At 41.6% G+C, this 24,801-nt stretch overlaps 1 protein-coding gene across 1 annotated transcript in view; it reads left to right on the top strand.

Annotated features, from left to right (window-relative positions):
• Nucleotides 1-23,018, top strand: part of adam19b (ADAM metallopeptidase domain 19b) — a gene marked incomplete at both ends in the record, with an annotated part of 24,873 nt that extends 1,855 nt beyond the window's left edge. The window contains 19 exons of the mRNA XM_083890830.1: nucleotides 119-201; nucleotides 9,810-9,888; nucleotides 10,013-10,089; nucleotides 12,966-13,164; nucleotides 13,587-13,652; nucleotides 13,826-13,897; nucleotides 14,001-14,167; nucleotides 14,885-14,969; nucleotides 15,183-15,322; nucleotides 15,406-15,583; nucleotides 15,689-15,778; nucleotides 16,643-16,838; nucleotides 18,058-18,166; nucleotides 18,679-18,886; nucleotides 19,348-19,425; nucleotides 21,410-21,708; nucleotides 22,329-22,431; nucleotides 22,502-22,852; nucleotides 22,941-23,018. Of these exons, the coding sequence (XP_083746956.1) occupies nucleotides 119-201; nucleotides 9,810-9,888; nucleotides 10,013-10,089; nucleotides 12,966-13,164; nucleotides 13,587-13,652; nucleotides 13,826-13,897; nucleotides 14,001-14,167; nucleotides 14,885-14,969; nucleotides 15,183-15,322; nucleotides 15,406-15,583; nucleotides 15,689-15,778; nucleotides 16,643-16,838; nucleotides 18,058-18,166; nucleotides 18,679-18,886; nucleotides 19,348-19,425; nucleotides 21,410-21,708; nucleotides 22,329-22,431; nucleotides 22,502-22,852; nucleotides 22,941-23,018 (2,658 nt within the window). The remainder of the gene's footprint in view (nucleotides 1-118; nucleotides 202-9,809; nucleotides 9,889-10,012; nucleotides 10,090-12,965; nucleotides 13,165-13,586; nucleotides 13,653-13,825; nucleotides 13,898-14,000; nucleotides 14,168-14,884; nucleotides 14,970-15,182; nucleotides 15,323-15,405; nucleotides 15,584-15,688; nucleotides 15,779-16,642; nucleotides 16,839-18,057; nucleotides 18,167-18,678; nucleotides 18,887-19,347; nucleotides 19,426-21,409; nucleotides 21,709-22,328; nucleotides 22,432-22,501; nucleotides 22,853-22,940) is intronic.
• Nucleotides 23,019-24,801: the final 1,783 nt, after the last annotated feature.

Below are 24,801 nucleotides of genomic sequence, written 5' to 3'. Positions count from 1 at the left end.
GACTGCATCACACGCTGATTTCTACCCTCAACCTTGACTGGCCAGTTTACATCCATTTAATCATTCAGTGATGTCCTGTTGTAACCTGATTAACCTCCACCCTTTTTCCTCTTTGCAGCAGCAGCAGCAGCATCCTACAGAGATGCAGGTTGTGATCTCAGCCGAGGGCCAGGAGCTCAGACTACAGCTGGAGAAAAATGAGTGAGTGACTCCAGCAGAATAATGTGGAGTGTTTTATACTAAGGATGAGAAATTAGAGGAGGGAAAATTGGCAACTTTTTGAGAAGCAGTGTCTCACAGGAATGGTTTTAAAGGCAAAATGCTGCACTTCAAATATTTCTCACATGATTAAAGTGGAGTCAGAGCACTGACATTGGCCTGTGCATCTGAAGACATCCACGAGACTCCCCAAACTTGGTCCATTATTCGACCAGATGTTAACCGTCACACAGATGCATTTATAAGGTCAAAGCCCCCGTGGGTGCTGAGAGAGGGATGAAGGGAGGAAAAGAGCGTGATGGTTTTGGACGACAGAGGGTTGACACCCGATCTGTGTGCCTTGGGCAAACAGGAAGTGAGACTGATTCTCGGCACCTCATATCCTGTAATATGATGGAGTGGTTCCTGGCCAGTAACAATGGTGTGGTGAGCTGAGTATCTCAAGAGTTTAATTGACTGTGTGATCACGGGTGTGTGTGTGAGGACATTTTGGCCTTTAAAAGGGTATTTTAAGGGTTACGGTTGGTTTTATGTTTAGAATTGGTTGAGGTTAGGGTTAGCTTAAGGGTTAATTGTGATGGTTAAGGTTAGAGTGAGGGGCTCGGGAATGTATTATGTCAATGAGTGTCCTCACTATGAATGGTGTGGATGTGTTTGTGTGTCTTGTATTTGATCTCTTTAGAACGTTTGAACAAAAGGCTGGTCTCAATGAGTATGGGTATGGTTAAAGTTAGGGTTTAATTCTTTGTTTAGGTTAGGCTGTTCAAGTCAGTGGAAGTCAATGCAGTGTCCGAAAGGAAAATAGCTCTGAGTGAGTGTGTGGCAGAGCCATTGAGATATTAGTTGTGACAACAGAGCTGTGGTTTATCACTTCTGGACTTGTGCCAGTACACAAGGAGAACAGGAAGCTTTTATGGGCCCCAGATGTAAAGTCATTTTTCTACCTTCAAATGCACGTCTACTCTGTCAGTCATTCGGCCACAGACGCACACATTAACAAACCATGACTCCACTGTGTCTGACCGAGCGTCCCCTCAGGGATTTGCCCACCCCCCGCTCTGCCTCCACAGCAGGTGGTCACACTGTTAGATTCCCTCCTGGGCAAGGAATTTTCATCAATCACACATTGTCCCTCTCCACGACGGACAGAGACTTAAGGACAGTTGGTTTGATAAATCTTTTTTTTTGATGTAAAATAAATCTGGGAATCTAAGTAAGAGGAAATTAACTGCAGCAGAAATTAATACCTTTTACTCAGAAGCAAGAAAAGTACATTTTGAAACAATTTTTGTGCAAGAAGAAGGCATTTCCTGGAACAGGAAAACTGTTACTGTTTCTTCACACTATTTCAAATAATGTATTGGTTCATGATTCGAATCACAGAAAATAAAGCAGTTGTACATGTTTTTCAAAGTAAAAACAGACTATGTTTCCTGTTTTAAAAACACATACCTTATTTAGTATTGATTAATTAATGTTCTGTGTCTGGGAGCTTTACTGACATGGAAGAGTAACGTCTATAGTGTTTACTGTATAAACTACGTTGTATAAGTTATTAGGTTACATGTGCAGACCGCAAAGTTATGTTGAAATTATGTTTTGGCATGAGGCCCCATCTACCACCGTCTACCAATCATAGCAGTCAGTAGAGTGTCAGCCGCTGAGCAACCATGGGTTGCCAGTTACATAGCTACAATTGAAATGAAATGAAAGGAAACCTAAAAGACATCGGTATGAATGTCAAAAATGCTAAGATAAAGTTTGCGGCAAATCGAGGGTCTATATAGGACATGCTTTTGAACGGTGGAGAGAGTTTAAAACAGAGAGGAATTTCAAAACGGATGCAGAATTGGCTACTCTTCTCCTAGACAGGTAAGTTCAGCTTGCTAACTAAGTTAGCATCATAGCTCGACTGTCGGTTTTGGAGGCTGCTGTACTGTAGCACCAAAGGTGCAGCGGGAGTTGTGGCTCCGGGCAGAACCACCACCACCGCCCCGTGGTGGACGGTGTTGCCCGGTCAGTTCTGTTCTGTCAGTGGCTGCGGCTGTTGAACACCCGGTGGACCACCGGCGGTTCTGTTCTGTCAGCGGCTGCGGCTGGTTCTGCTGTTCAGATGACACAGAGATGCCTCTTTTAGTCTCTTTCTAATCTAACCTGGTCTTAATGGTCTTCTGACATGAACAGACAGATTAACAGTGGTAGCTGAGTGATTAAATAGGTGGACTTGTGTTGGGAAGGTTGTAGGATTGATTCTGGACAGTGTCAACATTATTTACCTTATTATTGTGTAAAGCATTAATAAGTTTGCGATGCTTAAAATATTACCATAAATAAATATATTGGGTGTGCGGTGGTAATTTGCCCTGCGTGTCACGATGTCTCACTCTCATGTCTCAGGAGAAATGCTGTTTACTTAACCAGACTGGGTTTTTTCAGAAATCTCGCTTAGCCCGAGATTACAATACAACGCAGTATTCTAAGCAGTGGCTGAATTGTTTGTTTTGAACCCTCAGGGCTTCATAAACGAGGTAATGAGATGCACACCAGATACACACCAAAAAAACAGCGTCAATTGGAACTTCCGTTTTAGGTCCGCTTTAAAAAAACGTATCAGTGAGGTTGACAAAAAAACAAAAGTTTGGCAAGAGGAGCCAGAGAAAATACTGCTGGAGTCTGTCTCTGTGTCCTGGCTACTCCTTTGTCTCTGCATTAACCCCTGTAACTGTTAATCTGACTGTCAGCAGATAAGGGAGAACCTAAATTACCTTTGAAAATCTCCATTTATCTCTCTGCAGCATTTTACTCCTTAGTTTTTATCCCCACTGTTCATTTTTTAAATTCTGTCCACCTCATCTGCTTAATGTTTTACTTCATCAATCATAAATGAACACATGGCTTTTATGAGCTATGGCTGTAGCATGACTATACTGTTTAAACTGTCCTTGTCCCAGTTTACAAGCATTATCTAATAATTGATTGAAGATGGTCTGCCTCCTACTCTAGGTGGTGATATGCCCCCTTTCAGCATGTTAGTATGTCCATCATGGTACAGTTCAGTTTGGTACGGTACAGTACAGTTTGTAATGGTGAAGCCGTAGGTCAGGCTTGTGTTTCAACTGAGAACAGTACCTTTATTTTGTGGGTGGGGTGTGGACTGTCTGATGACCTCATCACCAAGATACGGACAACAATGGAGGACATCCAGCAGCTCAGTTTGTGGCTGTTTATCTCAACAACATGTCAAGCTTTGTATGAGATTAGACTGCAGGTGTTGAAGAAACGGCCAATTATCTGACTGTCGTGGGTCTAGCTCCACCCCTACTCTACCATACCATTACTCTGGTCCCCCAAGGGAAGGGTACCGAGAAATAGATAGGTTGGGGGCGGTTATTTTCGTGCTATTCCTGATGGAAACAAACCGTTCGACTGGGTGGAAACACAGCTTAAGGCATTTACCGTTTGGCCTATTTCATCACAACTTTTGCTGGCGGGTCAAAACCATGGATGTAATATTAGAACTGGATAGAGCACCTCCCCTTTGGCGTCATTCATTCCTAAGAAGCTCCTCAACCAGCACATACCACAAAAAAACTTTCTGAATTTCGGGTTTATTTCCGGGTTATGCAGCCCAAATTGATTGCACAGGAGCGTTACTCACATCATGTGAACGAGCCATCCCATCACTCATACATGGCCGTAACATCCCTTGGGGAAAGGAATTTTTCTGGCCTTATTGAATATTATGAATATGAATATTAAGAAAAATAGAGTATAAAGATATATAAATGCCATTGTCCATGTCTCGAGGTGTCCTGTGAACAGATTTGCAGGTGTCTCTTTTACTATTGTGGTCTATGAGAAAATATTTTTTGGGGCTGTATTTTTTGTTGCAGTACCATGAGTGGCCACTGGAAAAAATAGCTACAAGCCATATGGGGAGGTACTCTATCAATGGTCAAAGCCCAGGGGTGGGTTCTATGGAGTGTGCACAGAGCACCAAGGCCAGTTTGTGTCGAATCAAATGTACACTTTGAATCCCAACAGCATTATCTGGGTTTGAGAAATACAATTTAGTGTAATTTAAACCAGTTAAACATGTATTTTTAAAGTCTGTTTTTGGTCAGACTAGCACAGTAGTTTGTTTTTGACATGTTAATGTCCCGAGTGCTCCCACTGACTTCAGTCCACGTATGTTGGTCTTTTTTTGGCTTTTACATTTGTGCATCAGCGTCGGTGTCTGCCCGAGCTTTTATCTTGATGAAAGGCTCCAACAGCGTTAATGTGCTGGCTCAGGGAGCAGGAAGAGTGGATGTAAAAACAGAGGAAGAGGAAGAAACAGTGGAAGAAAGTGAATAGTAGATCATAGGATCAGGGTTGAGGTGAGGATGGAAAGTCATGGAAAATGGAAAATTAAGACAGCTGAGGCCAGTTTTGTTGTGGGTCGGGTTCAGATATGAAATGTGTGGGTATCCTCTGTGTGTCTTTCACTCGTTCTTTGGTTTGGACGCCCTTCCTGCATCCCTTAAGTACACAAACCTGAATTAATCACTCCCCTGGGAAATGTTCACACCATTGTTCCTCTTCTACTCCCTTTTCACTTCTGACTTCTCCTATCTTTCATTGTCTATCCTTAAAACAGACACCCCATTTTTTTTTATCTTCCCATCCCCTCCCTCACCTTCTCTGGTATTCCCCAGGGCTTAAGCGCAAATATACATCTCACACGTCGAGGCCTGCAGGTCAGTGTTCGGGAGACCGTGGCCACTGGCCACACACAGATACAAAAAGACAACACACGCTTGTACACACACACAGCACCCCAAAGGAACACAAACACAACTCCCAGACCTGATGGATTGCAGGGATACATTCACTGTCCTTGTTTCTCTCGTGTCTGTGTTTAGTCTCACATTGGCAGTGTAGTGTGGCTCTGCGCTTAGATGTCTTAATCTAGGCCTCATTGTAAATGTGTGTGTTGGGCTTCACACAACAGAACACTGGCCTCTCTGCAATAAAAGCCTCTCAATCATCCATTGCTGAGTGCTACTTTGACTTTGCGTCAGCCTTCTCCCTCCCTCCACGCATGTGTGATGTCATCTGATACTGTGAGAGAATGCGACCCACTGACCCTAATGCATTGCCCCACATCTATTCTCCTCTCGGCCCCCCTACCCTATCTCTCAAGTACATTAGCATTACTCCCCCAACTCCTTTCTCCTGCTTAGGCTGAACCGAGCCTTTGTCTCAGCTTCACTGCCAGACTGTCGTGATTCAGCCACGACTCCGCTCCTCAATCACAGCATCTGTCTGGACGCTGGAGGACGTCCAAACTCTGAGGAGGACTCACACCATTGCATTTTCACAAGTCTTGATTTGAAAGCAGCCGTGTTATTTACCACAATTCAATCAGGCATAAAAGGTTTGGGGTATTCCAAGAGTGATGATGCAGAGATTTCTACTGGTTTACTCAAAGCTTGGAATGGAAAATAGCATACTGTTACAAGCTTTATTTGACCTGTTGCTGCCAGATCAATTCAGGACTGAGATCAAGGTCTTTTGAAATGAGACAGCAGCTGAGTAATCAGTCAATTATTTTACTCAGTCCAAGATCTTAAAAAGGATACACAGGGTGTCATAGTGGTTAACATTGCCGCCTCACAGCAGAAAAGTCTCCCGGTTTTAATTCTGGAATGACCTTTGTGGGTTTTCTTTGCATACTATGTCTTCCTCAGATCAAACATGGGCTTGGGTTAATGGTCCAAAAAGCCATTTTGACACAATAAAGCAGGAAATGCATGTGTTACTGATTAACCAGTCATCATTGTATATTGACCCTGTGATAGACTGGTGACCCATCCAGGATGTAGTCTGCCTTTTTGACAGGATAAGCAGGCAATAATTAATTCATTTTTCTTCTTCTTCTTTGGTGTTCTACAGTTGGCATCCTTAGCTAGGATAATATTAAAAAAAAAATGATGTGACACCATCAGTAGTGGAATAGCTTTTGAAATGTCATCATGTGTAATGCACAAAGTGAATATCTTAAGGGTTATTTGGGTCATTTTTGACATGTTTTAATCAGAAAAGCACAGGAATTATTGATCGTAGTTAACGAAGGCTATGTTCAGGTCATGTGAGTCAGGATATATAGTGAACCAGCAGAGGGTAACTGAATGGGACTACGCACCCGATGGAAATCGTCTGGTTCCGGTGCCGATGGTCTTCATGGTCTATGTTGGTTCGTTTAGAACTATGCATATGAAATCAAGACGGAGGAAGAACTACAAAAATGGCAGCGATCATCGGTCATATTGATGCCTATGATGAGTCCATGGAACAATGGTCGACATATGTCGAGAGGTTTGAACATTTTGTCCTAGCTAATGGTGTGTCAGCGGAAAAGAAAAGTATTTTTGAGTGCTTATGAAGCTTAAATTTATCTTTCAGAAGAAGATATATTAATCATGACATGTCAACATGCAACAAATATATATTATTTATGTGTTAGGAGTGATGGTAGCTCAGTAGTCTACATGGTGATGAATCATTGGGCAAGACACTTAAAGCCACATTCTTTGGTGAATGGGTATGAAAGGTGTGATAGAAAACAGAAAACATAGTGAATGCCAAAATTGTAGTTTAAAGCAGCTTTGAGTAATCTTTAACTACACTAGAAAAGTGCTTTATAAATACATATTTTTTCAAGTTCATGGAGTTCTATCCATTAAGTGGTTTCCAGGTTTATTAATGGCATCACGTTGAGTCTTTATGTCACACAAAGGAAGGTTTTATCAGTCTTCTAGTCTACACACTGTGTTTTCCAGGGACGAGTAAGACAGCACAGTTTAGCTCAGACAGGCAGCTGATTAGTGGCATGAGAGGGAAGGGGTCAATCGAGGAGAGGCGTCATGATGTTTCCTCGTGTAAGAAATGATTGCATTTCCTGTGTAACGACTGGAGCAGCAGCAGCAGAGTGAAGCTCAGTTTATCATCCTTCATAGACACAGTCACACAGATGAGAGGGGGACACGATAAGCTTATGTGAAGCAGGAAAACCAGAGGATGGCCCGATATAAATGGGTTGTAAGGGTCACATCCCGACACAGAGTGTGTGACCCTGTTTAGGGTGACATCAGCCGGATACATTATCACTGAGCAATCATTTTTAGGACCCCCCTTCCTCAAAGCTCAGAGTGGTGATCTGTTAAAGGATGAAGTAGCTGTTTTCTGTCTTTGACTTGCCTTGTCGCTGATTACATCAATAGACCTTCATTGTCTCAAGAGGCTCGTCTCCTTCAGGGCATCTGGGTAGCATCGGGGTGGAGTTAAGGAAAACCCCCATCTTCCCCTCATTCATCTTCTCCATCCTTTAAAGAAGTGGTTTGTCATTTTGGGAAAAGCACCGTCCTTTTTGCTGGGAGTTCAATGAAAGGATTGATGCCATCTTTCAAGTCTGCATGCTGAATTTGAAGCTACAGTCTGTGGCTGGTTAGCTTAGCATAAACATTGGAAGCAGGAGGAAAGATCCAGCCTGGTTGTGTCAGTAATAAAATATTACTTTCTATGTAAATAAAGCTTATTAAAGGCATAGCTCAGAGTGGTTGTATGAGGTACTTTACACATATTGGGGACAGGCAGGCAGGCAGGCACGCACGCACGCACACACACACACACACACACACACACACACACACACACCCACCCACACACACACGCACACACAGTATGGACACCATATTATATATAAATTATTATATATATTTCTGCCACTTCACAAGCAACACCACCTTAAATGTCATGTTATCTTAAGAATATGTTTGCTATACTGTCTACAATCAACAGCATTTTCTGATGAAACTGAAGTGTGTGTTATATTGTATTCTGCCTATTCCCAAGCACCAAAGTCCTTGACAAGACAAAATGAATGATGGCACACAGGCACAGCGTCTAAGTGTGTTATTTTCTGAATTTGGTATTTAAGTTATTCATTTGGATTGACCTAAGTAGCACAAATGTACCCAACAAGACATCACTCGACAAGCAACTCCTTTAGGGCTGTGGTTGTTTCTTCAATAATTTACACAATTTATCAGATTTTTTTTAGCTTCTTAAATGTGAATATTTGTTTTGGTTTCTATGCTCCATATAAGTAATTTTGGATTGTAGACAAAACTAAAAATTTCTTACATTTTCAAAAATTCTATGACCAAACAAATACTCAATTTATCAGGAAAATAATTGACAGATTGATTGGTTAGGAATAGTATTTTTCAAAGCAACTTCAGTTGCTTCAGTTCAGGACTTCAGTTCAATTTGGAGACATAGATCTCTCTTTTTTAAAGAAAACACATAAGTCAGACCTGCTCGTTCAACAGCATCAGCAGGTTTTTCTCCACAGTATTTGATTGATCTGAGTTAGACCGTGGGAGGAGAGGGGAGAAGAGATTGAGGGATATAGAGCAAAAGGAAACCAGCTGTGGGGCATACAGAGTTTATGAATGAAAACAGGACAGATGGACTGAAGCAGTTTTGGAAGGAAAGAGAGACAGGAAAACAAGCATCTGTTAAAGATGTAAATATTGGGCCAGTAAGTTGATGGAAAGCCTAAGAGTCCTAAAACTTCCACTCAGTCACACATACATGCATACATTCACACATATGCAGTCTGAGTATTTTGCTTGTTTGTCTGTTATCCAAAAGATCCCCTGCATAGTCTATATCAGGGGTCACCAACGTGGTGCCCGCGGGCACCTGGTAGCCCGCAGGCAGCCAATACGGTGCCCGCGGGCTCACTTCACTTCACCTCACTTGCATGTATCCGTATAATCGCTCAGTAAAATATCTTTGATATTGTTTATAAAAACTGGTAATCGTTAGGAGTAAGCACTGGAATTAATGTGTATGCAGTTGAATGCATAATATTAATCATCCATCCATCCATCCATTATCTACCGCTTTTCCTCCACCAGAGGGTCGCGGGGGGTGCTGTGCCTATCTCAGCAGACATTGGGCGATAGGCGGGGTACGCCCTGGACAGTTCGCCAGTATAATATTAATCATTTAAATGGTAAACAAACAAAAAAATATTATATGGTAGCCCTCCATATTATTTTTTACCCTTAAGGTAGCTCTCTGTCTCAAAAAGGTTGGTGACCCCTGGTCTATATTGTATACAAATGGAAAATTCCAGTGAAAGAGTAAAATAAGGACATTTTCAAATTTTTTATTACATAAATGCTCTCGTTATTCAGACCCTCAGAAGACAATACCATTCCTTTTTTAAAGAGTAGATATGGATTTTATGAGAACACTTTCCCACATTCTTTTCCATTTCCCTTTAAATGAGTGTGTGGCTAAATGTTTAAAGCTGTCTGGTTTTGTTTGAGTGTCTCTGTCAGAATAAATGTTTTATGAGCTGTGAGCTGCTGCAGAGAATCAGTCTTCTGCTATCGCCTCTGTTTCCTGCACCTATTATCCTCCATATTTTTCACCACTACTCCCCCATGTTGTGGCTGTTTCACTGACTGAATGTCTGACACTACATATATCCTCTTGCAAATTGCAGCTGAGTTTGTGTCGTCTTTCTCCAGGCAGCTGTTGGTCCGTGGATATCAGGAAATATGGTACACTCCTAATGGAGCCCGCAAATCCTCCTCTCCCACCAACACTGTGAGTTTCTGGGACTCTTTGATGTTCACTCACTGCAGAGCGGATTTTTAAAACTGTATGTAGACATATAATGGCTGAACTGCAGCCTGTTTCCATATTGAGTGTGATTGTTTCTGTCTCCCAGGGACACTGTTTCTACCATGGGGAGGTCCAGGGGTTTGAAGGTTCCAGCGTCGCTGTGAGCACATGCTCAGGACTCAGGTAAGTAAAAGTCCACCAGGTCCCACATTCATAAAGTTTTGTGATTTAGAGTTGGACCCTGTGGTGCAAGAAACCTCCCATACAACTATATCCCTCAAATAAGTAAAGACTGTTCATGAAGGCAGTTGAGAGGACTTTTCTGGGACTTCAGAGTAAAAAAAAAAAAAGATGGAAGAAAGGTAACACAGATTGGATTGTGTAGGAATAAAGTTTTGCCAGGTCACAATTCTTTCCATTTATTTCAGAGGAAGGAAACATAGATAGAAGTGAGATAAAGGCTTGGTCATACTTTGCAGGTTCCATCTTGGTGGAGTGCCATGTCACATGTCCATATGTGTGTACATTGTGTTCCATTCATACAGTCTAGCATTCCATGCAAGTGTTATCAACGTTCTCTTTGAGGGTACGAGTTCATGTTTGGGTACCAGCAGGCTTCCTCGCATAATCTCAAGCAAGAGTCCATAGTTACCATCTTCTATGTTGTCAGGGAGCATGCAAAGTCGGCACATATGGTCTGCACGGACTCAAACTGGATTTGTGCTCGTTTTTCGTTCTGCGTGACTCTTCACGACAATGAGCTGACAATGAAATGGCATGTCTGACCATTTTCTACCGCTTTATCCTCCACATAAGGGTCGTGGGGAAGCTGGATATTTGAGAAGTAAAATAAAGTTTATATGATTTACAGAAAGTGTGCAAGAATTGTTTAAACAAAATTAGGCATGTGCATAAGTTTAGGCACCACAAAAGAAAAAAATTGTGCATCCTCCTTTTGCAGAAATAACAACCTCTAAACGCTTCCTATAGCTTCCAATTGGAGTCTGGATTCTGGCGGAAGGTATTTTGGACCATTCTTCTTTACAAAACATCTCCAGTTCAGTCAGGTTTGATGGTTTCCGAGCATGGACAGCTTTAAATCACAACACAAATTTTCAATAATATTCAGGTCTGGGGACTGAGATGTCCATTCCAGAACATAGTATTTGTTCCTCTGCATGAATGCCTTAGTAGATTTTGAGCAGTGTTTAGGGTCGTTGTCTTGTTGAAAGATCCAGCCCCTTCACCTTTGTCACTGATTCCTGGACATTGTTCTCCAGAATCTGCTGATATTGAGTGGAATCCATGCGACTTTCAACTTTAACAAGATTCCCAGTCCCTGCACTGGCCACACAGCCCCACAACATGATGGAACCGCCACCAAATTTTACTGTAGGTAGCAAGTGTTTTTCTTGAAATACTGTGTTCTTTTTCCGCCATGCATAACGCCCCTGGTTTTGCCCAAATAACTATTTAAGTTTCATCAGTCCACAGAACCTTATTCCAAAATGAAGCTGGCTTGTCCAAATGTGCTTTAGCATATAGCAAGTGACTCTGTTTGTGGCGGGTGCAGAGAAAAGGCTTTTTCTGCAATACTCTTCCATACAACATCTCCTTGTGTAAAGTGCTGGTCTGTGGGTTGACTGTGACTGTTCTCACCATCCTTCACCTCTGCTTATCTGAGATTTTTCTTGGTCTGCCATTTCGGGCCTTAACTAGAACTGTGCCTGTGGTCTTTTAATTCCTCACAATGTTCCTCACAGTTGAAACTGAGAGCTTAAATCTCTGAGATAGCTTTCTGTATCCTTCCCCTAAACCACGATGTTGAACAATAATTGTTTTCAGGTCATTTGAGAGTTGTTTTGAGGCTCCCGTGTTGCCACTCTTCCGAGAAGATGCAAAGAGGAGAAACACTTACAATTGGCCTCCTTAAATACCCTCTCTCGTGATTGGATGTCCCTGTGTATGGAGGTCAAGGGTCACTGAGGTTACCAAACCAATTTTGAGTTCCAATAATTAGTGCTAAAGTTATTGCAATCAGTAAAATGACAAGGGTGCCTAAATCTATGCACACACTTCATTTTGTTTAAATAATTCTTGCAGACTTTCTGTAAATCATATAAACTTTATTTCACTTCTCAAATATCACTGTGTTTGTTTCCTATATGATATATTTAACTGAAATGTATTATCCTAACAACCAATGATTTATAAAGGAAAATCATGAAAATTAACGTTTGCATACCACTGTATAAGGGGAATTATATTGTTTGTGTCCCGCAGATCCTGTTGTCAAACCATGGCTGAATAGATAAGGTGACAGGAAACAGTTGGGTGCAGTGTCTTGTGTAGTCCAGTAGGTTAGTAAGTCATTGGCTCCAGCGTTGGTTCAGCGAGTACAACTCCTTATAGAGATCCTGTGTTTTCTCCTGGTTTAGCTCCAAAGTAGCTGATATTTACAGCTGTAGACACACAGAGAGGAAGGAACACTGACGATGCAGGAGAAACAGTCGAGTGCTCGGGAGAAAATCTTCGCCATATGTGTGTTTTTGCAGGTTTTTTGCCTTGCATCTGGAGGATAAGTGGAGTAACGTTTTTTTACGAAGGCAAATCCTCTGGAGAAATGCAGACACATAGAAGGACAGTGTCATGTGGGCGACCTGACCTCCAGATGTTTCTTACAGCTGCCGTGCGCTCGTACTCCTATGTTTTTGTATGGGCGGCTGCACATGCGTGATTCTGTCAAGAGGGATCGTGTGTTGCTCTGTCTGCCCCAGCGGATCCTCATTTATACACACCAGTAAATAGTTTTCCTGTGTTCCACCCTCCACTCATTCACCACAGCCAAATGAAAAACATAAGATCTTGCATGTAACCATATGGCTCTCCACATGCTTCAGCTTGTAAATGTATTTTGATTTACAGGAAATCACACAGGAAGCATTTTTTTTATAATTTCCACAATATGTCTATTGGAAGGCAGCAGCATCATTGATCCACATTGATTCCCTTAGGCTCTGATGAGATGGAACCATCAACTGTACATTTTTTCCCCCCAGGGGACTGATTTCTCTGAACTCAAGCGTCAGCTACCTGATCGAGCCTCTCCCCGTTAGCGCTGATGCTCAGCAGCACGCCGTGTTCAGAGCCGAGAGTCTTCATCTACCTAGAGGAAGCTGCCTGCATCACCATGGCAACGGGCAGAAGGAGCGGCTCGATGATTTCATCCATGGAACGTTGGCACAAGGGAACGTGAGGGTGAGTTAGATAAGATGAGATAAGATAACTAAAGATAGATGAGATTGAGACGATGAGAGAATGAGGACAGGATGAGCCTGCTGATTTGGAGCAGTAGAGTAGAAGATGTTTTTCCACAATAGAGATATAACAATAGTTGACAGCTCACTACTTGCAACTCTGTTACACGTGAACCAGTGGGCTTAATATAGACGTAGACATGGTAAAGACTGCCTCCTAAAGTTTAAAACGAGCATCAGAACTTAGAAGGAAGTTGATTTAAGAGACTTTAAATATGGAGTAGGTGTTGGTGCTGGTTCAGCTGAGTATTTCAGAGACTTCTGAGGGAATTTCTAGGGAAAATGATTAGCAGTACAGCAGCAGAAAGCATCTGCTACATCATTAGTTACACATCATACCTAATAAACTGACTCCATTTTCAGGAAAAAAGGGACCTGAGTCGAGCCATGAAGTATGTGGAGCTGCTGATCGTGGCAGACAAAGCTGAGGTGAGGAGCTAACATCTGTGCATATGCTCATATTTAATCACTTTTTAACCAGACATGACTCATGTCATTTAATGTAGGGGATACGTCTTATCAGAGTTTATTTAGTGGTACATTTTAAAATACAAGTCTGTGTGGTGTGTTTCAATAAACCATGTGGTTAATATGGTTTGCAGTTTGAGAAGCATGGCAGCAGTCTCGAGAAAACCAAACTGAAACTACTGGAGGCGGCGAATTTGGTCGACAAGGTAACGCCTGAAGTGCAGCAAGAAAACCACACCTGCGTATATTTAGTTGTAACTTATGACGTTCATGATTTGTCACACTTCCTGTGTCTCCGCACACCTGTAGTACTACAAGGCTTTGAGCATCCGCGTGGCATTGATCGGTGTGGAGGTGTGGACCGGCCAGGACCTGATCAACGTGTCAGATAACCCACACAGCACTCTGGCAGCGTTCCTGTCCTGGAGACGCAAACAGCTCCCCGTGCTTCCCAACGACAACGCTCAGCTCATCACGTCAGTGTCTTCTCGCTTTCTTTCACTCGCTGCTTTATCTTAGCAGTTAGCACCTGTGGTGATTTCACAATCACTGTATAGACAAATCACCATCAGCATGATTTCACAAACGCCAAAATGTCGATTTATTCCAAATATCCTTGAAGATATTCAGCTCACTGTCTCAGAGGAGCAACAAAAACACAACATATAAACATTTAAGAAGCTAAAATTAGAGAGCTTCTACAACACTCAACTTGATTAATCATTTTAATGTAGTATTTCAGCCTTTTGGTTCTTAGGAAGGGCTGGGTGAGAGTCAAATCCATCATAAATCCTCTAAGCAGAATAGAAGATCTTATCAAATCTCTCACTGTAATTCCAACCATTTGAAAAATGAATATGCATCTACTTTTATCAAACTTGGGGATGCAGGGTTCGTGCAATAGTCTTATGCTATTTATAACCGCTGGGTGTGAACAATATGAGTTATTTATCATTTGTTTTATATGCAAATTCTCCTATTTTCTCATGTTCTTACTGTATTTTTACTGTAACTGTGGAAACTTTGAGATTTAGAGTTTAGTACAAGACAGTTTTCCCCAGGTGGACAATAAAGTAGACTGTAAAATAGTGTGGCAGTTAATTAAGTAATCGATAAGTAATTGATCAATCGATTAGTTGTTGTAGCCCTCATCATCACAAGTGTCTTTTTTCATTTATTTTGTTCGCCTGCAGGGGGAAGTCTTTCCAGGGAACCACCATCGGGCTGGCACCTCTCAGAGCCATGTGCTCCGACTACCAGTCAGGCGGAGTGAACACGGTTAGAGACGATCGTCATTCTCTGTCCATCGGGAGACATCTAATCTGCTGTAAAAATAAATGAGCCAAATAAGAGCCCCCGAGACAAAACAAAAAGTAACACAAATGATTTATATAGTATGCATAAAGGCTGGAGGCTGTGTTAATAGAGACAAAGAGCAGAGCTCAAATAAGGCTCTATTTCAAGACTCACAAATGCTCTTCTCTTCCACAGGACCACTCAGAATCAGCTGTTGGCGTTGCTGCCACCATGGCACACGAGATGGGTCACAACTTTGGCATGAGCCATGACAGCACAGGCTGCTGTCAGGCCAGAGCAGAAGATGGAGGTTGCATCATGGCAGCTGCCACTGGGTATTCTTTTTAAGGCATAAAATAATATTTGACAGTATTGTGGGATTATTTTCAAGTGTATTTATTCTTCTTCTCTGGCACAGTCACCCGTTCCCCCATGTTTTTAATGGTTGTAATGAGAAGGAGCTGAAGAGTTACCTGAACTCTGGAGGAGGGAAGTGTCTCTTTAACCTGCCCAACACCAGAGCCATGTACGGAGGGCAGCGCTGCGGCAATGGTTACCTGGAGGATGGAGAGGAATGTGACTGTGGAGAGGAAGAGGTCTGTGTGTGTGTGTGTATGTGTGTGTGTGTGCGTGTGCGTGCGTGCTGTGTTCATTTATCTTGTATGTTTTTGCCAGGACTCATGACTCACTCTTTTCTGTAGGAGTGCACCAGTCCCTGCTGTAACGCCAACAACTGCACTCTGAGAGCTGGAGCTGAGTGCGCCCATGGCATCTGCTGTGATAACTGCAAGGTATTAACACCAGACTGTGGAACAACATGTAAACACGGGAAGCATCTGATTCCCACTACTAGAGAAACACTAGCTCTTCAGTCATCAAAGCTTTTATTTCTTCTATCTACTATCTATCATATAAAAACTTCACATCAGCACATTCAGTTTGTGCATATAAAGGTCTGAATAGAGTTTTGAGAATAGAGATTAACATTTTAAAACACACAAAAAGGAGCTGACAAATCACAACCTCACCACTTTGAAAATGAGGAAACACCAGTTAAAGTTATTAGGTAAATAAAAAGTGAAGTAGACTAAATTACTAGAATCTTAAGACTAGATTAAAAAGAAATATAATCATAAAGATAAAATACAAATAAGCAAGAATGGATTGATGGTAATTGCTTGATTTACGCTCTCTTTTTTTAAACATGCTGTTTGCTTTTAACTATGTTTACATAAAAGTTAAGCGCATAATAGATAAATAAAAAAAATGCTCTATTATGCGCTTAACTTTTATTATTGGTTTAGGTATTTATTGTATATTTATTTCTGGTGGACCTGAGTGACCTTTCCTTCTCCATGTATTTAACATGATAAATGACAATAAAGTGAAACTTGATCCTTGGATAGATTGTAACAGAATAAATGCATGTAAAGTACTCAGGTCTTGAATCTGCTTTTAAACATATCAATGATCTTTATTGACCTCAGGTCATTCCACAGTTGTGGACTATAACACCAGAAAGACCATACATCTATGTTCTAACTTTGGGAATAATTAAAAACCAGAGCACCTGAGTCTTGTATCACAGCTCTACAATGTATTGCTTCTTCTTTATCATTCTTATTCTCGTGTTTCCTCTCTTATCTCGTGTCTAGCTAAAACGCCCCGGTGTGCTGTGTCGTGCTCCGTCAGGACCATGTGACCTGCCAGAGTACTGTGATGGGAAAGCAGAGTCTTGTCCTGCTAATTTCTATTTGGTGGATGGTATATCATGCGCAGGTGGACAGGCTTACTGTTACACCGGCATGTGTCTGACACTGGAGCAGCAGTGCCGCTCACTGTGGGGACAAGGTTGGTAGACTGGTTACTTATCATCTGCGAGGGATTATGCACACAAAGGAAAATGAACAAGTACATATTATTAAATATTATTGAAAATAAAACTATATACATGGATATACATATACTGTATGTCTGCAGCTAGTTTTATATTTAGAATAATGCATCATAAAGTAATCTAAAAGCATTACTCTAAAAGGATTGGACTAAATATACACATATGTTTTTATTTTAGGTGAGAATAGATCCACATTGAGAGTATAAAAGATGAACGTTTTGATTGTTAATATGTTATTCAGATTTAATTTGACATGTACTGGGAGCAGAATTTAATCAAGGAATTTGCTATTTGCGCACAAATATCTTCTTATACTTAAAGATCCAACTCTTCACTTTCCTTAGCACCTTTATGTACCAGGAGTGACGTTGTTACCTTAAGTATTTAAAGCTTACTCTAAGGCTACAAAAAACAAACAATGTTATCTTATCGCACAGACCATTAATGGACTACATTACATTAGGATTACATCCTCACTGAGAGGATCGCAGAGTCACTCTTTGAACTCACGCCCGTTTGCTGTCCTTGCTCCCAAATGGTGGAACAGGCTCCCCATCGACATCCGGACAGAAGAAAGCCTCCACATCTTCTGCCGCCGAATAAAAACACATCTCTTTCAACTCTACCTCGACTAAGACGACGATGACAAAAAAAATGATGATTCTAGCTCTTGTTTGTACCCAAATGTTGAAATGCACTTATTGTAAGTCGCTTTGGATAAAAGTGTCTGCTAAATTACATGTAGTGTAATGGACTAATGGAGGATTTAACATTTTGACCATAGAATAGTCTCATTTTACATCTTTAAAGCAATATTTTTAAGTATCCAAACCACAAAATCAGCCTTTATGCTGATGATATATTACTTTTCCTCCTCTGCCTGAGATGTTTGAGATCATCCACCAATTTATCAGCGATATCAGATAGATTACAAGATTAATTGCTCTAAATCACCTGAAGCAGTTATACAAGTTACATGTAGTGAACAGATAGTGCATGCTTAGGCAGATTTTCCAGGTGAGTATTCATGTTGCGACAGCTCCTCCCTGGAGTGATGCCGACTGGTCTCCATCAGGTGGAGGTGCACAATACAATGTGTACAAATGTTTTTTTTTTTGTGTGTGTGCAGCAGTGTTGATATGTTTGTGTGCCTTTTGTTTCTGCCAACCACAGATGGCCTTCCAGCCCCTGACCTGTGTTTTCAGAAGGTAAACGAGGCTGGAGACATGTATGGTAACTGTGGAAAAGATCTGTTTGGCAAATACAGGAGCTGCAAGGACAGGTGAAGATATTATGATATTATATGAAACTATTCAGATACACTGCTTCTTTAAAGGTGATATGTGTACAACAGTGACTTTAAGCATTTACAGTTACTGCAATCACAATTCAAAACACTGTAGCGCACGGATACTACATTTGCATATACAGTACATACAGATACGAACTGCTCCACTGTTTAATATTTTCATACATTGACGGTTCAATCAAGACAAATCCACTGCAGACCCTTGTTTCAGCTTCTTCTCTGGTTGAGATGTTTTTAGGGAGGGTTAGTGAGACTTTTTAAATTTGGCTGCATTAAGAATTGCAGTTGCAGTGGCACAACAGACCAAAACATTTTGAGTTTGCAGCCGGCAAATTAAAATTAAAATTATGATTAACTGGCTGCACCATTGTTCAGTGAAACCAGTATTTCAGTTCCCTCTGATGAAGCCCCTTGATTAAAGAAGTGCTCCTATATTGTCTCATGATCTTTCATTGTTGAACGTTGATCTTTTTTTTTTCTCCCAGGGATGCTAAATGTGGGAAAATCCAGTGCTTAACCTCAGCTGCTAAGCCCATTGAGAGCAATGCAGTTTGTATAGAAACCACGGTCACTGTGGGCAGCAAGAGGATCCGGTGTATGGGAACACACGTGTACAAGGGGGACGAGGAGTTACAGGGAGACACTCTGGACCCAGGCCTGGTCATGACAGGCACCAAGTGTGGTGATGACTCGGTGAGTCTCGTACATGCATAGTGGCAAATATCATGTTCTTGGTCTCTTATTGTGATTTCAGTTTGTTGGTTTCTTTAGGACAATAAGTAGAGGTGCCTTACTGCTGTATTTCAATTTAAAGTAGGTAAAATATCCTGTAGTTTTGGGAGTCAAAATATGAAATGAATTTACTGATGAGCGGAAACTATTTTGCCTTTTGTATTACTGTTTGTATTATTGAAGATGAAAATAAGCCTTGTACATCAGCCTATTTTGGTTTTGTGCCTTTGTGTGTGAAATTGATTGGTTTTGTTTTTATCAGTTCCATATTCACTCAAAATATTACTTTTTTCCCCACCTCACGATGTTTAACCAAACTACATCCATCATGACCTTCTTTGCTTCATCACCATATGAACCTGCTGACTTTCAGGAAGTTAAAATTCGTCTCCTCTGACTCGGTCTGCTCTTCATTTCAACAGATTTGCTTTAATGGAGAGTGCCGCAATGCATCATTTCTCAGAGCTGATGAATGCACTGCCAAGTGCCACGGACACGGGGTACGTTTGAAAGATTGTAGGAGAATTAAGGATGCAGTGGAAGTGGTCTGTCTGGGAGAGTTGGGGGAATATTTTGACTGCCTGTCCACTATTTCTGAAAATGGCAACCTTGGCAGCAGTACAACTTTTAAATAATTCACTTAACGAAAAAGTACAGCATTGTACATAAAGAAAAGTGTTATCAGCGGAATTGAATGCATCCATTTATACATGAGGATGTTACATGTCAGTCTTTATCTACAATAAGTGCAGCTGTGAGATGGGAAATGGGATTAAGTAAAAGTAGAGTATTTTTACTAAAAATGTAAAATGTATTGTTTTTGCTGTCCCAATGTTGTTCTCTCTAGAATCTCTGTAATAATAATGATAATTCAACGTATAGCACTCAAAACCAGAGATGACTGTGTGTCTTTGAGCATAAAGCAACAACAAAACGCTCTAAATTAAAGGCAGGTTAAGTAACTAGGAAGTCACTTTTAGTAGGGTTTGAACTGTCTAAGATGGCACCAGTGTGTTTGGCAAGTCGTCTTCCACGGGCGCTCTGTTTAACATTTGTTACAGCCCTGTTTTTATGCATCTACCTGGATGTGTCTGCCCTACTGTGCTACAATCGTCAAGCCCTGTTCAACATCTGCGACCAATTTCGTGGTGTTGACCGCTCCAGCCTAAGCCTGTTGAAGCGCACCGGACCAGCGGCTAGCCACGAGCTAACCCTCCAGATGGCCTTGATAAACGTGCGGTCCTTGGCGAGCAAAACCTTCATGCTCAATTATTTTTTTATCTACCGGGAGCTGGACTTTCTGTTTCTGTGTGAGACCTGGCTCTCTACAGGCACAAACATGCCATTCTCTGAACTCCTTCCACCGGACTGTAACTTTTTTTAATTCCCCCCGAGCGACTGGGAAAGGAGGAGGCATGGCCTCTGTTTACAAGTCGTTTTTTCACGTTCTGTGTGCAGTGGTGTACCATCCACCTAAATTCAACAAAGACTTCATCCATGACTTTGCTGATTTTTTGTCTGGGCTAATGGTTAAATACGATCACATAACAATCGGTGGGGATTTGAATGTCCATGTTGCAAATCACAACCTCCAACAACCTCTGCGACTCATTCAGTCTTAAGCAAGCCGTCTCCGGCACAACGCACGAAAAGGGTCACACATTAGATCTTGTGTTATCCTATGGTGTTTCTGTCTCTGTGAATGAAATCCGTGCCATGTCTTTCTCTGACCACTCCCCATAGTGTCTCCAAACGGGTCTCGCGCTCGATTAACCCCTCGGCTGCTGGTCAATTTTCAGCCGCTTTCAATGACTCCCCCTTTATTTAATTTACTGCTGATAAGCTGCTTTATATGTTCTCTTCAGCCTGCACTGGCATTCTGGACTTCATTGCTCCTTTCAAGCCCAAACGCACTAAAGCACAGTTATCACCATGGCTCAATGTTGCAACGCGCGACCTCAGACGTGCCTGTAGGCGGGCTGAGCGCAAGTGGCAGAAGGACCGCCTTCACGTGTCCCTCCAAATCTTACGAAGTTGCCTGCCGGATTACCATCGAGCCGTTAAAACCGCCTAATCCCAGTACTATTCCTCCCTGGTCTCCAGAAACAGTCACAAACCCCAGGTTCTTTTCAACACACTAAATTTTCTCATGAATCATCTGTTGTGCCCTCACCCGCCTCAGTGAAAGCTTTCAAAAAATTATTTATTAAAAAAATTGCAGGCCTTATGATACCTCCTGATCAAACACAACATATCCTTTCACTGCTATGCCGACGACGTCCAGCTGTACCTCCCCCTAAAGGTTGATGGGCAGGCTGCACTCCATCCATTGCTTGACTGTCTGGCTGACATCAAGGCATGTATGGGTGCAAACCTCAATGAGAGCAAAACTGAGACTATTGTTTTTGGCAAAACCTCTCCGGCCTTCTCCACCGATTCCCTGGGCTCTCTCTGATTTTTGACAGTAACTTCAAATTTGAGCAGCAGATCAGCGCAGTAGTTATAAAAAGCTTCTACCACCTGAGAATCCTAGCTAAGATCAAAGCCTACCTGCCCCAGAGGGAGCTAGAGAGAGTCATCCATGCCTTCATAACCTCACAACTGGACTACTGCAACGCTCTATACACCGGCATTGATCAATCACAACTCCACTGCCTGCAGAAGCGAGATCACATCACCCCGGTCCTGGCATCACTCCACTGGCTCCCCATCCGCTACCGCATTGACTTTAAACTTCTTCTGACTGTCTATAAATCCCTCCATGGTCTGGCCCCCACCTACCTGTCTGATTCCCATCTAGAGCACTACAGTAAATTTCAAATTGTCAAATTCAAATTTTAGCAGTAAAATATCAGTTCAGGAAAAGAGCTTCTACTATTCACACTGGTGTTATAACCATTACAGAAACAAAAATATTTTGATACAATGCCGTTAATTTAGGGCAGCTGTGGCTTCATTCTGTTTTATTTTCCTGAATGTATTTGACATAAATAAATGTATTTTGCAAGTATACATCATTCCATATCAAAACAAGCATTTTACTTTTACAAAATTACAAAATTCTGTGAAATAGCATGAATATCTAACATTCTATAAACTAGATGCTCATTGGCTCCCACGTCATTTGAGTTTGACACCTTTGTCCAAAGTCTTTGAAAACCAAGCGATCTTTATTTCAAAGCAGTAAAACACTTATTATAAAATACTTATGAAGAGTATGTTCAATTTCTGCTTTTAAACCATCCTAAATATTACAGACTGGACCTTTAATGTGACACATAAAGTTCATTTAATATGTTTAAAGTTTGATACTAATACAGATATTTTGGTTTTTAATTTCTAAGTCCTCATGTTGTGTGGATGAACAGTGTGATTGATGGTCTGGACTGTCTGTTTCTAACAGTTGTTCAGTCCCAGTGGAGGTCAAGGCTCTGTGCACCGACGGTCATTTGAACGGCCACGCCAACCCGACGTTCTTACTGAAGAAACAACAGTCAGACAACCTGGTAAAGAATCGTGTGATGGCTTACGTAGTCTCTGTTTTTGCTCAATACTAGAGTCAACATTTTCCCACAGGTGAAGTCGTCTGCCTGTCCGAGCCCGTCTCCCTCAACCTGGTCCACACCTCCCATCGTGCGTCCAGCAGTGAAGCCTCCTCCTGTACCTGCGTATGCTACAGAGCAAAACAAGCAGACGGCCGAGCCTCACATCCAACCGGCACCTTCTTCTTCTCAGGCTTACACTCCCCCTCCTCTTAAATCTGCACAGCTGACCAAACAGAGACAAATCCTCCGAGCTCCAGGACCTCCTTCTTTACCTGGCCAGGACCCTAAAGGCCTAAAGCCCTCTGTAGCACCTAAACCTCGACCTGACCCTCCTAACAGACCTCCACCACCTTGTCCTGTCAACAAACCATCAGCAGTGAAGGTTATTTGTGTACATTTTTATACAACTAAAAGTCAATGCAAGTTTTTATCGAGTGACATAAACACAACATGTTGTCTTGTTGATGCAGGAACAACAAAAAGCGGTGCAGACTTTCACCAACGCTGTTTTGGCTCCATCTGCTGGACAGAAAAAGCCAAACAGGTAGATCCTTGAGTTTTCTCCTTAATGCGTTCCTCACTCGTGGTCCTGGGGAGCCACTGTCCTGCATGTTTCCCTGCTCCAACACACCTGATTCAAATGGTCAGCTCGTCAGTAAGCTCTGCTGAAGCCTGAAAACGACCCATTTATTCAAAACAGGTGTGTTGGAGCAGGGAAACACCTAAAACATGCAGGATAGTGGCTCCCCAGAACCAGGAGTGAGAAATCCTGCCTTGATGTATCTCAATGCAAACCTCTTAAATTGACAACTTTTTTCTTTTTTTTGTTCAGACCCTAAACTAAGATCTCAGGGACACACTGGGGGAAACCACTCACACCCAGTACTGGACTGCTTTTGACCAACTGGACAAGAAAATATGGCACTATGGGATTAGATGAATACTTGACACACTTGCAGTATATTTATGATGTGTAATAAGGGAAAATGTTGGAATTACAAGTTTATTTGAAGTCTACATTTTAGCTGCATCAAGCTGAAACAGTAATTTAAATTTAGGTTGTTTTGGGATTTCTTTGGTCCCAGAAGTTACTGGAATGTGAACCTGTTCCTGCTGTGAGTTGTGTTTAAACACTGTTCCTGCAGGATGTATTCTCAACAAAAAGAAAAATGAATGTTTACAATGTAGCCTATGTACTGAACATGGTGTCTCTTAAAGGGATAGTTCAGGGGTGTTTTTGAAGGGTGCTTGTAATGACGATCAACTGGCATAAATAAAGAGCCAATAGCTGTTGATGTATTTTCATGTTTTGCACCGAACCCTCTGTAGATTTCAACTGGCATAGATGTTATTAGGAGAACTGTTGGCGTCTGTTTGAATAAAACAGCAGCAGACTCGGTGAAGTCAGTGTGGATAATGTGCTGTTACCTCAGAAAACCTGCACTATCCCTTTTTTAAGAGCACCAGCTGTAATGGGATATCTTATATTAAGAAAAGATGCCAATAGTGAAGTGCTTAAGCTTCTTAAGTGTGAAAAATAATGTGATTTTTACTGGACAAATGGGGACCAGTGAAAGCCCTGCACGCATGCTGTAAGTCTATGCTTATGCTGACAAATATGTATCTGATGTATAGAAGGAAATGTAGAGATCTTTGTTTCACAGCTTTCAGATGTTATTTTGCTTAGGTTGCACTTTTAGCAGTCTTTTAATAATCAAATACTCCTGAAGACAGGGAAACGAGTCCTTCCACATAGTCACTTTTCAAAAAGGGCCCTCATTTTTACATTTGATTTCTTACAATCGTCAATCTGTGATGAAGTTGTTTTCCTGTTAGGATCAAAAACAAGATGGTTCCTGTGTTAGTTAAAGCTGTAAGTAGGCAGGATTGTGATAGGAATATTTGAGTCTCATGCCTGCAGTTATTAAATACTAACTGTTGTCCTGAGCTTCTCCCAACAGATGACCAGTCTCTGTTTCTGAAACACACAATATTGAGACTATTATATGTAGTTGATCATGTATATGTTTTGCATTATATGAAGTCATTACTGTGTTGCAGTAGCAATATTTCAAACAGTTGTGTGCAGCTACTGTGTAGAACAGCCAACAGCTGCCTTATTATGGAATGATCAATATTACACAAAAACATCTTGCCTACCCCAGCTTTAAACTTAAACTAATTTGCACCATGAAAATGAAATGATGTTATATGTTTGCCTCAAGATTTTACTAAAGGTGTTCAGTATGAGTTCAGTCATGACCAAAATATTATGTAGACTATTGAGCCGGTGTACTGTCACTGCTATGTTACAACATAAGTCTGGCATCA

The sequence above is a fragment of the Microchirus variegatus genome (genome assembly GCF_963457635.1).
Source record: "Microchirus variegatus genome assembly, chromosome: 6".
In the NCBI taxonomy this organism is placed as follows: Eukaryota; Metazoa; Chordata; class Actinopteri; order Pleuronectiformes; family Soleidae; genus Microchirus; species Microchirus variegatus.
Note: the sequence above shows the minus strand (reverse complement) of the source record. Positions and strands in the feature narration are given on the sequence as shown.